This window comes from Anoplopoma fimbria, chromosome 9 (assembly GCF_027596085.1).
Source record: "Anoplopoma fimbria isolate UVic2021 breed Golden Eagle Sablefish chromosome 9, Afim_UVic_2022, whole genome shotgun sequence".
NCBI classification, from domain to species: Eukaryota; Metazoa; Chordata; class Actinopteri; order Perciformes; family Anoplopomatidae; genus Anoplopoma; species Anoplopoma fimbria.
The window spans coordinates 4,585,975-4,600,193 of record NC_072457.1 but is presented as its reverse complement, the minus strand read 5'-3'; the positions used below and the strand labels follow the sequence as shown (position 1 = coordinate 4,600,193).

Genomic DNA, 14,219 nt, shown 5'->3' with positions numbered 1-14,219 from the left:
ACTATTTTTTTTTTTTTTTCGACATGCTATACTATGACTTTTTTTTTTTTCGACATGCTATACTATGACTTTTTTTTTTTTTTTTTACTATGACTTTTTTTTTTGACATGCTATACTATGACTTTTTTTTCGACATGCTATACTATGACTTTTTTTGACATTCTATACTATGACTTTTTTTAATTTTTTTTCGACTTGCTATACTATGACTTTTTTTTTTCGACATGCTATACTATGACTTTTTTTTTTTCGACATGCTATACTATGACTTTTTTTTTTTTTTTTTCGACATGCTATACTATGACTTTTTTTTTATTTTTTTTTCGACATGCTATACTATGACTTTTTTTTCGACATGCTATACTATGTTTTTTTTTTTGACATTCTATACTATGACTTTTTTTTCTTTTTTTCGACATGCTATACTATGACTTTTTTTTTTTTTTTTTTCGACATGCTATACTATGACTTTTTTTTTTTTGACATGCTATACTATGACTTTTTTTTTTTTTTTTTGACATGCTATACTATGACTTTTTTTTTCGACATGCTATACTATGACTTTTTTTTTTTTTCGACTTGCTATACTATGACTTTTATTGACATTCTATACTATGACTTTTTTTTTTTTTTTTCGACATGCTATACTATGACTTTTTTTAATTTTTTTTCGACATACTATACTATGACTTTTTTCGACATGCTATACTATTTTTTTTTCGACATGCTATACTATGACTTTTTTTTTTTTTTTTCGACATGCTATACTATGACTTTTACTATGACTTTTTTTTTCGACATGCTATACTATGACTTTTTTTTTTTGACATGCTATACTATGACTTTTTTTTTTTTTTTTCGACTTGCTATACTATGACTTTTTGACATGCTATACTATGACTTTTTAAAAATTTTTTTTTCGACGTACTATACTATGACTTTTTTTTCGACATACTATACTATGACTTTTTTTTTTTTTTTTTCGACATGCTATACTATGACTTTTTTTTTTTTTTCGACATGCTATACTATGACTTTTTTTGACATTCTATACTATGACTTTTTTTTTTTTTTTTTTCGACATGCTATACTATGACTTTTTTTAATTTTTTTTCGACATGCTATACTATGACTTTTTTTTATTTTTTTTCGACATGCTATACTATGACTTTTTTTTTCGACATGCTATACTATGACTTTCATTTATTTTTTTTTTTCGACATGCTATACTATGACTTTTTTTTTTTCGACTTGCTATACTATGACTTTTTTTTTATACTATGACTTTTTTTGACATGCTATACTATGATTTTTTTTTTTTAACTTTTTTTAGACATGCTATACTATGACTTTTTTTTTTTTTTCGACATACTATACTATGACTTTTTTTTTCGACATACTATACTATGACTTTTTTTTTTTTTTTTCGACATACTAATGACTTTTTTTTTTTCCGACATGCTATACTATGACTTTTTTTGACATTCTATACTATGACTTTTTTTAATTTTTTTTCGACTTGCTATACTATGACTTTTCTTTTTTTTATGACTTTTTTTTTTCGACATACTATACTATGACTTTTTTTTTTACTATACTATGACTTTTTTTTACTTTTTTTCGACATACTATACTATGACTTTTTTTTTTTTCGACATTGACTTTTTTTTTCGACATGCTATACTATGACTTTTTTTTTTTTGACATGCTATACTATGACATACTATACTATTTTTTTGACATTCTATACTATGACTTTTTTTCTTTTTTCGACTATTGCTATACTATACTATGACTTTTTTTTTTTGACATGCTATACTATTTTTTTTAAAAAAAAACTATACTCGACATGCTATACTATGACTTTTTTTATTTTTTTTTCGACTATACTATACTATGACTATTTTTTTCGACATGCTATACTATGACTTTTGACTTTTTTTTTTTGACATTACTATACTATGACTTTTTTTTTTTTTTTTTTTAAATTTGACTTGACATACTATACTATGACTTTTTTTCGACACATACTATACTATGACTTTTTTATGACTTTTTTTTTTTTTTTCGACATGCTATACTATGACTTTTTTTTTTTTCGACATGCTATACTATGACTTTTTTTTTCGACATGCTATACTATGACTTTTTTTTGACTTTATACTTGACATTACTATGACTTTTTTCGACATACTATACTATGACTTTTTTATGACTTTTTTTTTTCAACATACTATACTATGACTGTTTTTTTTTTTTATACTATTTTTTAAAAAAAATTCGACATACTATACTATGACTTTTTTTTTTTTTCGACATACTATACTATGACTTTTTTTTTTTTTTATTTTTTCGACATGCTATACTATGACTTTTTTTTCGACATGCTATACTATGACTTTTTTTGACATTCTATACTATGACTTTTTTTTTTCTTTTTCGATACTATGACATGACATTTACTTTTCGACACTTTCATTTGATTTTTTTTAGACATATGACTTTTTTTATTTACTTTTTTTACTATACTATGACTTTTTTTAATTTTTTTCGACATGCTATACTATGACTTTTTTTTTTTCGACATGCTATACTATTTTTTTTCAACATACTATACTATGACTTTTTTTTAATTTTTTTTCGACATACTATACTATGACTTTTTTTTTTTTTGACTTTTATTGACATTCTATACTATGACTTTTTTTTTTTTTTCGACTTGCTATACTATGACTTTTTTTTTTCGACATGCTATACTATGACTTTTTTTTTTTTTTTTCGACATACTATACTATTTTTCGACATACTATACTATGACTTTTTTTTTTTTTTTTTCGACATACTATTTTTTTTTTTTTCGACATGCTATACTATGACTTTTTTTTTTTTTTTTTTGCTATACTATGACTTTTTTTTTTCGACATGCTATACTATTTTTTTTTAATTTTGACATTCTATACTATGACTTTTTTTTTTTTTTTTTTCGACATGCTATACTATGACTTTTTTGACATTCTATACTATGACTTTTTTTTTTTTTTTTTTTTTCGACTTGCTATACTATGACTTTTTTTCGACATGCTATACTATGACTTTTATTTTTTTCGACATGCTATACTATGACTTTTTCTGGTGACATTAACGTATCCAGGACTTCAGAAAACGTCTCTGAAGTGAAACCTGTGCCGCTCTTTATCAGTTTGGATGTCGTCTGTAAAAGCTGGATGGACACCAAGCTGTCCTCTCACCTGTCACTGTCCTCTGTGATTAGCCTGGGAATAATTGATGGAGGAGAGGGGGAGACGGGGTCATCCAGAGTTCAGAGTAACTCTCAGGTAACTTAATTTCACCTGCAGGTAAGTGTCGACTTCAGCGGGTAAAAGGATATGCAATAAACACTTTCGGCCATGTTGTTGTAGGGGTCAAATGACACACACACACACACACACACACACACACACACACACACACACACACACACACACACACACACTATGAGTGTGTGTGTTTGCATTTCGCAAAAAAATGGAGCTACTTTTTTTCCCAAATGTGTCTGTTTGTTCTTTTTGTCAACACTTAAACAGTGATTCTATTAAAGCTGCATTCAATCACTGTTGGACACTAGGGGGCAGCAGAGTTCCACATCAGGCCGTACTGTACATACTTACAAATTGAAGTACTTTTCTTAAGTCTTTTCTTTTCTTCTTACTTTCTCCTTCTCCTTCGCTACCTATATCTGGTAGCTTTAATGAATTCACTTTTTTTATTACATTTTGCAGACAAAACATATGAAAAGTTTTTAAAACATGTCGTGTTATAAATTGAGCTACTCACATAATTAACCAATTAATCAATTGGTTGACTGACAGAAACTTAATTGCTAACTATTTTGATCATTTGATTCATTTTTCATGTAAATATATTCCATGGTTCCAGCTTTACATATGGGAAGATGATAATAATGTTACGTAACAATGTATTAGTGTTAGATATTTAGGTTTAGGCTGTTTGTTGGACAAAACATTGTGTCACTTTGGACTCGGGGTAATTGTGACGGCATTTCTCACTATTTACATTATTTTTAAAACCAAACAATCAATTAATGTAGAAATGAATCCTCTGATTAATACATATTAAAAATAATAATGATTTAATTGTCCAAAATGAGCTCCACCTCAACCAGCTATAACAGTAAAATTCTGCTTTTACATTAATGCATTATTATTCTTTTAATACTTAGAGTACATTTTCCTTATAATACCCACATACTTTGACCTGAAGTTATATTTTCAATAAAGGACTTTTACTTGTAACAGAGTATTTTTACAGTGGGGTATTTGTACTTTTACTGAAAGTAAAGGATCCAAGTTTTTTCTCCAGGATTGTCAACCAGAAAAAGGAGAAAGTAAACTTTGTGTAAACTAGTTTTCAACATGCTTTTAGCTGTTTCCATGGTGACAATTAGATCTGATGTGTACAGTATGACGAAGCAGGTAATAAAGTTATTAAAATGATTTGGATTTATAACAGAAGATCTCTAAACTATCTGATATGGAATCTGATTTATTAATTAATATATTTAAACCTTTCAGTCTGTAGGAGCTGATGTCTCTTAAATGAGCTGCTTTATAATTAAAAAAACGACTTCTACTCTGCAAAGAGAAACTTTAGAGAAATTTCCTTTACAAATGGAGTAAAGTGAATCCTGGAGTACGTTTTGGCACAAAGGCATGGTGATTAAACCGAGGCAGATTACATCTGAGCGCCTGTGATTTGTGCAGCAGCAGCGTGCTGGACTACAGTTACACACCTGTCTGCTGATAACGGGGCTCGGTTTACCTGCCGGGACCAAATATCTGCTCCATCAGACAGCTGCCAGACTGTTAATGAAGAGAACCGACGAGCCCGACCGGACCACCTGACCGCACAGGGACACAGGTGACCCCCGACCCCCCCAACCAAGGATGATCTACAGGTGAAGCTGCTGAAGCAATACAATCTGTGATCTGGTGCTTTTACATGAATAAAGTTTAATTTTACTTTAATGTATAGATACATATATTTAACCTTGCCTTCTATTTGATCTTATTTATTTAAATTGGTTGTGGAATGTAACTAAGTACATTTACTCCAGTACTGTTACTTCGGTATTTCTGTTTTATTGTATGTTGTTTTATACTATATTAAGGAATAAAATGTGTACTTTTCACCCTCTACATGTATTGTTTGACAGCTTTTGCATGGTTATTTTAAATATTTTGCATTCAAAGTTTTTGTTGAGATAATAAAATATTTGTGTTATACTACAAATGATTAAATTAAAACCTTCACCTCCATGAACTACAACATTAAAATCTGTAACAATAGTAATGTAAAATACAACACTAAGAGGGGCATTCTGCTGCAAAATGAGTATTTATACTTTTGATAGTTCTGTACTTTCACTTGAGTAGGATTTTAAATACCAGACTTTTTACTTGTAACAGAGTACATCGTAGTACTTTTACTTAAGTACATGATCTAAATAACCTTTCCAATACTGATCAAATGTTGGGCAACTTATCATTACACAGTAACTCTTCTGAAACTGTATTTCTTTTCTAGTATTTTCTATTATATTTTGCTGACTGATTGATTACTTTCACAGTTGCAGGTGGTGAAATACAAACTAATACTATCTGTTAATTTAAGCACTTTACGCAACAGATTGGTCGGTCCTCTTTGGAGGTTAGAACTTGGACGGACGGGCTGGCAAAAAGGACTTGAATGCGACACACTGTAAAAAGACATACAGGTGCATTAACGCTGTGTATTAGACTAAATAAAATAATTTAATAATAAAGCAAGCTATCAAGTGGAGCTGTGGTGATTCAGACTGCATCACAAAAACATAATAAATGGTCTTTAATAACTCACATTATTATATATATATATATATATATATATATATATATATATATATATATATATACATACATTTTTCTCTATTTTATACAAGAGGACATTGCAGCTAATTTTCAGGTCAGGGAGAAAGATTACTTTAATGTAGTATGGAGAGATTACTGATGATCACAGTGACCAATAACTCTTTAAACATACATATGACAGGTGAATATTTCTATTATAGAAGGACCTCATCACACAATCTGATTTTCATACAAATCAGTCAAAAGAACCATTAAAAACATGTTTGAATCAAAATCAGTTTGTGTTTAAAAATAGTCACATCAGCACATTCAGTCTGTTTTATAATAATAATAATAATAAAAAAAGACAGCAGGTCTGACCTGAACATAACTGATATCATGCTCTTCACTGTGCCTCTGTGGATCACATCAACATCCAACGAAACTAATAATAAAAAGACAACCAACAATTAAATCAATAATAAAACTTTTATTGGTAAAACACTTTTCAATCCGGTAAAGTGCTTCAAAGAAAATAAAGTGAATGAACATGAAAAAAACAGACGTTGTAGACAGACAGGTTAGAAAAGTGACTCCTTGTGTTCATGATCAGAAAAAAAAAAAAGAGAAATAAATTTGACTAAAAACTGCTAGCATGAAATTGAACTGATATACATCTCTTCATTTGAGTGCAATTTACCCTCCAAATGAATTGACGGTTTAAGTTATTTATCTATAGACAGATTCATTAATGTGCAGAAATGGAGTTTGGTTCCAATATTCTGGGGAAAAGGGTGATACTTTTAAATATAAATTACACAAATTAAGAGCCAAAGCTGGTACATATTAAATAACAAGTAACTTTAGTTTGTAGTTGGTAATCAAAAACAGATTACAAAATGTACTTTACAACTATAGTAATAAAACCTGGCCTTAAAAGGAAAAGTTCAACACATACATTAAATCGCTTTCTTTTCATGAGTTCGATACCAAACTCGAGTCTGTGTTGAATGAGTATAGATCTGGACGTGGTTAGCCTAGCTTAGCTTAAAGACTGGAAGCAGGGGGAAACTGCTAGCCTCGCCTCAGTGAGTTTTTGAGGTGTTGCTAAATGTATTTTTGAATTTCATACAGAGCAATGCTAGCTGTTTCCCTCTGCTTCCAGTCTTTATGCTAAGCTAGGCTAAGCACATCCTGACTGCAACTCTGTACTTGTCATCAAATACGTGTATTTCCCAATTCGTAGAACTATTCCTGTTAAGACACAAGAACATGGTTTGATTATTAAAAAAACCTTTAAAAAGAAATCTGAGAGATTTGAAATACGACATGAAGATGAAATTACAGTACCTGTAGTTTCATTTTCATATATTTATACAAGAAATGTTGGAGAAACATCTGACAGTCATCAGAAAATGTATTTGGCTAACAAACAGAGCTAACAGCTAACGGCCGTGCTGAACAGGTGGAGCTCCGACAGCACTTCAGCAGTCTGGTTTACTCTTCAGGCAGGTGAGGTGAGACGGTCTGTCTCCGTCAGGTTGGAGCTCGGGTGTTTTGGGTCGCCTGCTTTTTCTGTCGTCTCCTCTCCATCGCCTGCTGCTTCTTCAGCTCGATCTCAGCTGCTGAACATTTACCAGGAACTGCAGAAAAACACACAAAAGACAGTCAATTTTATCAACAAAAACGACTAAATGGCGAACATTTGAGGGTTGTTGGTCCACAGAGACAATTAAAACACATCTAACATCTAAAAAAATGTTGTAAACCAATACTATTCATCAACTTCAACAAATATCAACAAATTATGTGATAAAAAGATAAAAGGAAAGTCGGTTAAAAAAAGGTTCAGAGTCAGTTCCTTTAAACGAGCTCATAGCGGAATTCAGAGCATACCCATTGCCTCCAAATGGCTCTCAACATGGCGGAGGACTAGCCGGTGGCTCGCAGCTAACAGTGCAAACAATGGCAACAGTGCTGACAAAGCTAACACTGTTAACCCTGAGAGGTAACATAAGGGTGGGCAATACGTTTCCTTGACAACGCCGTCTTTTATCAGCTGTAAACGTGGTATGAAAGAACCAGCCGCTGGGTCACGCTCACGTGAACAAAGAGGCAAAAAGCGGCATACGCAGCCGGCCCACCTAGGTCATCACTCCTCTTGTCTTTACATAGCAAATAGTTGTTTGCTGCTATAGTTAAGCTCTAGGGTTCGTAACGAGAACCTTTAATTAACCTAGTTTAAATGAATTGTAACTAGATTTGCAAAATGATGGGAATATTCCTGGTGGGAACTTTTCATGAAAATTAACAGGAATTTATGCGAATTAAGGGGAAATAATGTGAATAAAATTAAAATATAGGTGTTATTTGCTCAGGCTTTAAAAACAGTGCAAAAAAATATAGAGATCCTGGTCTGACGTCAAAGTTTGATCAAAGAAGTTAGTGCCAACACTGGTGAGCATTTGCCAGCTGAAAAAAATATTGTGATTGTTTCTAGAATTTACAGACAATCAAATGATGTACTTAGTTTAATTGAGAGTCAAAAATAGTTTAGGAAACTCTGATTAGATCTGGTGGTATATGACTGTGCAGTTAGCTGGCCAGGAACAGTTTTTCTTTAACCTAATTTGAGCCTATGGTTGCTTTATCGTATTGTTTAGAGCTGCCAACAAGCTCCACAAAGCAACCGGTTAGCTTTAGCTGTCATATTAAAAAGGGTTCAGCTGAGGGGCGAACACTGACAGAGAGTTCTAGGACAATAAAGTTTTCCCCACAGTGGCTCCACGGATAATTATGTGTGGACAGGTTAGGAGTCAAACAAAATAAAAATAAATTGATTTCATACAGAAAACTGTGGTGACTGGAATATTCAAAGTTTGGACCCAGACCCAAAGTGGCGACTGGTGAAATAAAAAAGAATGTATTTGTGGAAAAATTCCAAAGATCTCAATATTTTTGCAAGAATTCTTTGTGTTGATTCATCCAATCACAACACCCCAAACTGAGCCAATGATGTGGTTGTTCCACACTGACTGGCAGTACCATTGGTTATCTGTGCTGTCCTTTACGTCCGTCTCTGCTGTGACATTACAGATTACGTCTAAAAGAGGGACCTGCTCTGCTCTTACCTTTGCTGGTCCCAGTAGAAACCGGGCTGTTTGGCTTCTTGAAGGTGAACTGGTCTTTGCTGGGGTTTCCCCGCGTCGCTGGCTGGACCCGGCTGCTCGCCTGCGTCCGTGTCGAGGCGTTCGTCGATCCTAAAGTGTTTTTTGTTTGTGTGTATCTGAAAGAATCCTTCATCTGTACATCTGCAGTGATGCTAGAGACGAAACCACCGGTCAATGAAGTGCCAGCTGGTTTTCCTGAAGCAAAAGGAACTGCTGGTCTTCCAGAAGCACTCATAAGATTTGTTGATGGTTTTTTGGGGGGGTCAAGAGGTTGCTGATTGGTTGGCTGTAGGTTCTTGGTGGACGGCGGCAGAGATGCTCTCTGGTTCGACATGTGACCCCCGGGAGGAGTCTGTTTGACGGTCACGTTCTCGGCGCTCTGGATCTGGCTCTCCACGTCTTCGCACATTTCACACAGCAGGTCGTCGTCGGCCGGGTCGTCCCAAACCGGGTCCGACGTGAAGAACGAGGACAGATCCTCATCCAGGAGGTCCGGGACGGCGGGCGCCTCGCTGCGGGACGAAACCGACGCAGGTTTCATCGGAACGCTTTGAGCTGTGTTTGTAGCCGATGTGTTCGATGCGGTCGTGGTTTGTTTGGAAACAGAAGTTTGGTGATGAAACTGCGGTATTTGTGGATCGGATTTCACCGTGTTTGATGTTTGCCAGGTACGCTGAGATCCAGCCTCAACTAAAACGCTGTTAGGAGATAAAAACTTGATCTGCCGAGTGTCTTTAGGAGCTGTTTTTGAGCCATAATCCACCTTTGAGTTTGTCCATGTGTCCGACTGTGTTCTTTTGAGAGAAAAGTTAGGATTAGGCTCCAGTTTGAAAGTCATTCTTGGTCGCACGTTGTCCTTTTCCACTTTAGAAGCAGCTGATTGGACTTCTACGTTTGCTGGACTTTCCCTTTGACTGGGTGGTTTCTGGGTTGAACAGTGCTGCGGAGCCGTGAACTTCTGTGGATTTTGTGTCATCTCCAACACCAAAGAGTCGTTCAGCAGGTCATCGTTGTCCCAATCGTCCTCGAACTCGTCTTTTGCTGAAGTGCCTTTAGTGATCGTCGTGGAAACACAAGAAGTGGGACCCAGTGAGAAGGCAGGCGGTTTCCCAGAAGCCTCTTTGGAAGCTGGTTTGACTTGTGACTGCTGAGCTGACGAAACCTGACTGAGATTTACGCTTATATGTTGCGTCGGTCCATCAAACAGGAAGTCCAAATCGTCCTCCATATGTTGATCCAGGTGGAGCGGCACATCTGTCCCGGCCGCCGCCTCCACCTTCACAGCTGGTTGACAACTCACGGGAAGCGAAAGTGAAACGTTGTTTTGATCATCGTTCTCCAAATCCAAGATGTCCTCTGACAGGAGCTCCAGACTCTGCTGGTGCTGGTCCTCGACTTCTTCTTCATCCTGACGGAACATGTTGAAGTCAAACTGCTTGGCGAGCTTCAGCAGGTCGTCCACTCCGTTCGGCCTGTGGAGAAAACAAATTAACTAGTTTACTGTCATGTCACAGAGATATATTCTGGAAACATCGTTATCTCTGTCAGCACTGTTGTCGTTGTTTGCACTGTTAGCCTCTAGCCGCCGGCTCAGCCAACGTCATTTGGAGAGCCGTGTGGAGGCAAACCATCGATCACATATACAGTATGTTGTAAATTGAGCACCTTTAAGGATTGAAATTGTAATTTTTTGTTACACTGAGATGAGGATTATTCATGTTAACCTCATTTTGCTTCTAGGCAAACATGTAACTCCAGATTTAATAGAATAAAACTCTCATTCTTGTTTTTATGAATGTTTGGAGACATTTTTTGTTTTTGAATAAAGAGGCAGTTTCACTCTTAAAGAAATACAACTTATCCATATAATTTTCTTAATTCATTTACTTATATAATTATTTATAGTTAGATAGTGCCTATCTGCTATGTAGAGTACTTATTCATTTACTTATTCTTTAATTATTTATTATGACTTTTAGTAATAGCAATTGCACCTCCAAAATTAGCTCCTCTGCTTGTAAATTGTCCGTTTGTGATGTGTCTGTTTTTTTTGTCTGTTTTTATGCATGCCCAAAATCAAATTGCCCTTGTGGATTAATAAAGTTGTATTGTATTGTATTGTATTATATTTAATTTATTTTTGGTTTTTTCCCTCCCTCATTATTTTTTTATCTTTATTTGTTTTGTTATGTGAAAATGTTTTTTCTATCGCCCCTTTGGCATTATGTTCCAGTGCTGTGTCTAAGGATGAAGATGAAGATTTGACACACATCAGTATTTGTTCCCTCTTCTGAACCTACCGCGGGGATCTCTTCTTGGGTTTGGGAACTTGAACATCTGGCGTGCAGGGAATGGTAGCGCTGTCTCCGATCCACTGCTGTAACGTCGGCTCTGCAACCTTCGGTCTGCCATGCTTCAGAGACACGAGAAAAAAACACAACAAACTGTAAATAAATGAAGTTTAAGGGCTCTGCATTTGCTTATTGTGGTGCATAGTCATGAACAATGAAAACACAAATAAACCTTTTATAAACGATGTCTAGGAATTGAAATGTAACTGACCTTTGGAGCGATCCTACTAACGATCTCTGAGATGTCCACAACTCCAGGAGGCTTCTGTTTCTTGCCTCTTTTGCCTGCAAAGAAATACAGAGTCACCACTCAGCTCTAGATACACCTTTTAATGTCCGACCTAAAGTCAAAAAATGAACCTCCAACAGTAATCATTCTGAATTTGTTAGGTATAAAATTATAGAAAATAAAGAAACGAGGTGGCGAATACATCAACTGTTTGGTCACTACAGTGAAATATGACCGGCATTAAACATTCTGGAGAGCAAACCCTGGCTTGAAGTTTACCGAGTCTGTTGGGTGAAGGAGAGGTGGCGTCCCAGATGATGTCCTGCTGAAAGTCAGAGTCGTTGTTTGGAGACTCTACAGTGAAACCAGCAGCAGCTCTGGGTCTTGGGATCCTGGTCGGGGTCTTAAAATCTGCAGGAGAAGAAATGAAAACTACTGATTCTTGCTGCTCAGTGTATTTGACTTCAATCCACAATTATTCAGCACTCTGCATGAGGTCAGAGGTCAAGGCCTGGAGTTGTTAAGGATATGGTGTTATGCTTCGGACACATTGGTAGGACACTGAACATTCAGAATGTTATAATCCATACACTGATGGATAATCATTTTTTGAGTTTAACATACATGTGCAGCACTGGACACAAGCTGCTTGTTTAATCTGTTCTGTTCTGGTCTTACTGTTAAAAAATCCACACATTAGCCTATTCAAGCATTGCTAGGATCTTAATGTAAAGTGACTGCACACCAAAATATACACATTTTAATCCATTTGTATTTAATTAAAAGTGTTATGTCACACAGCTTTCTAAGGCCACGTGGGAGTTGTTTTGCTTGAAGACAACACCTGAAGAAAGAGGCACATCCTTTTATTAAGAGTTAATATTTTACAGTAAAAAACTTAAATATATTGAATCTATCATATGCCATAATTGAAGATTGAAATCTCTTCTTTGTAAATAGGTATTTAGTCATGTTATAGCATGCCAGTTATCTCTCAAACACACAAGAAATTATGGCATATGATAGATTCAATATATTTAAGTTTTTAACTGTAAAATATTAACTCTTAATAAAGGATGTGCCTCTTTCTTCAGGTGTTGTCTTCAAGCAAAACAACTCCCACGTGGCCTTAGACATCTATCTTTATTTTGTTGTATAGTATGTGTATTTATTGTCTGTGTAGTTGTATAGTATGTGTATTTATTGTCTGTGTCTGTGTAGTTGTATAGTATGTGTATTTATTGTCTGTGTAGTTGTATAGTATGTGTATTTATTGTCTGTGTAGTTGTATAGTATGTGTATTTATTGTCTGTGTAGTTGTATAGTATGTGTATTTATTGTCTGTGTAGTTGTATAGTATGTGTATTTATTGTCTGTGTAGTTGTATAGTATGTGTATTTATTGTCTGTGTAGTTGTATAGTATGTGTATTTATTGTCTGTGTAGTTGTATAGTATGTGTATTTATTGTCTGTGTAGTTGTATAGTATGTGTATTTATTGTCTGTGTAGTTGTATAGTATGTGTATTTATTGTCTGTGTAGTTGTATAGTATGTGTATTTATTGTCTGTGTCTGTGTAGTTGAGCTGCTGCAACACTTGAATTCCCCCATGGGGATCAATAAAGGAATATAATAAAACCTTAAATCTGGACATGTGTCAATGTAGTTTGGCTTGTGACGTCACCAGCCTCAGGAGACAGACAACAACTGACCCGGATGTTGGCTCTTTGGAGAGGCGACGCGAGTCTCCTGGGTCTCCTGAGTCTCCTGAGTCCGCCTGCAGCTCCTCCTCAGGCGGTTCGGCTTTGCTCCCGTCAGCCCGCCCGGGTTCCCGGCCTCCCCGCGGGCCCGGTTCATGGCGCCGGGCCGCTATCGGTGCGTGTTTACGTTGTTGTGAACTCGCCCACTCCGCTGTGTTTTCGAACGTCCCGCCATCTTGTTTTTTTTCCCAGGGTTCCTTTCGAGGGTGCGTTCAGGGGCAACAGAAGCTGCTCGGATTTTACGCCACTTTTTTTTTTTTTTTTTTTTTTTTTTTTTTTTTACATCTCAATATTCAAATAACAATTTAAAACCAATATTAGTGGTGGAGTGAAACTAAGTACATTTACTGTGAGTTTGGTACTTGTAGCCTGCTTTACCAACTCTGCTCACATGACACATGTGCAATACAATACAATACAATACAATACAATACAATTAAATTAAATTAAATTAAATTAAATTAAATTAAATTAAATTAAATTAAATTAAATCAAATTCAACTCAATACAATTAAATTAAATTAAATTCAACTCAATTCAATTCAATTCAATTCAATTCAATTCAATTCAATTCAATTCAATTCAATTCAATTCAACTCAATTAAATTAAATTAAATTCAACTCAATACAATACAATTCAATTCAATTCAATTCAATTCAATTCAATTCAATTCAATTCAATTCAATTCAATTCATTTGTATAGCCCAGAATCACAAATTACAAATTTGCCTCAGAGGGCTTTACAATCTGTGCACATGTGACATCCTCTGTCCTTCCCTCACATTCACAGGAAAAACTCCCCT

The 14,219-nt window shown here is 34.9% G+C and overlaps 1 protein-coding gene across 1 annotated transcript; it reads right to left on the bottom strand.

The window, feature by feature from the left end:
- Positions 1 to 6,395: 6,395 nt before the first annotated feature.
- On the bottom strand, positions 6,396 to 13,612 carry etaa1a (ETAA1 activator of ATR kinase a). The gene is made up of 6 exons (XM_054604734.1): positions 13,368 to 13,612; positions 11,936 to 12,067; positions 11,639 to 11,712; positions 11,377 to 11,489; positions 9,038 to 10,548; positions 6,396 to 7,549 (listed from the first exon to the last, which is right to left on the bottom strand). Exons 1-6 carry the CDS (start codon positions 13,510 to 13,512, stop codon positions 7,443 to 7,445), a joined length of 2,082 nt encoding a protein of 693 aa, XP_054460709.1. The 5' UTR covers positions 13,513 to 13,612; the 3' UTR covers positions 6,396 to 7,442.
- Positions 13,613 to 14,219: the final 607 nt, after the last annotated feature.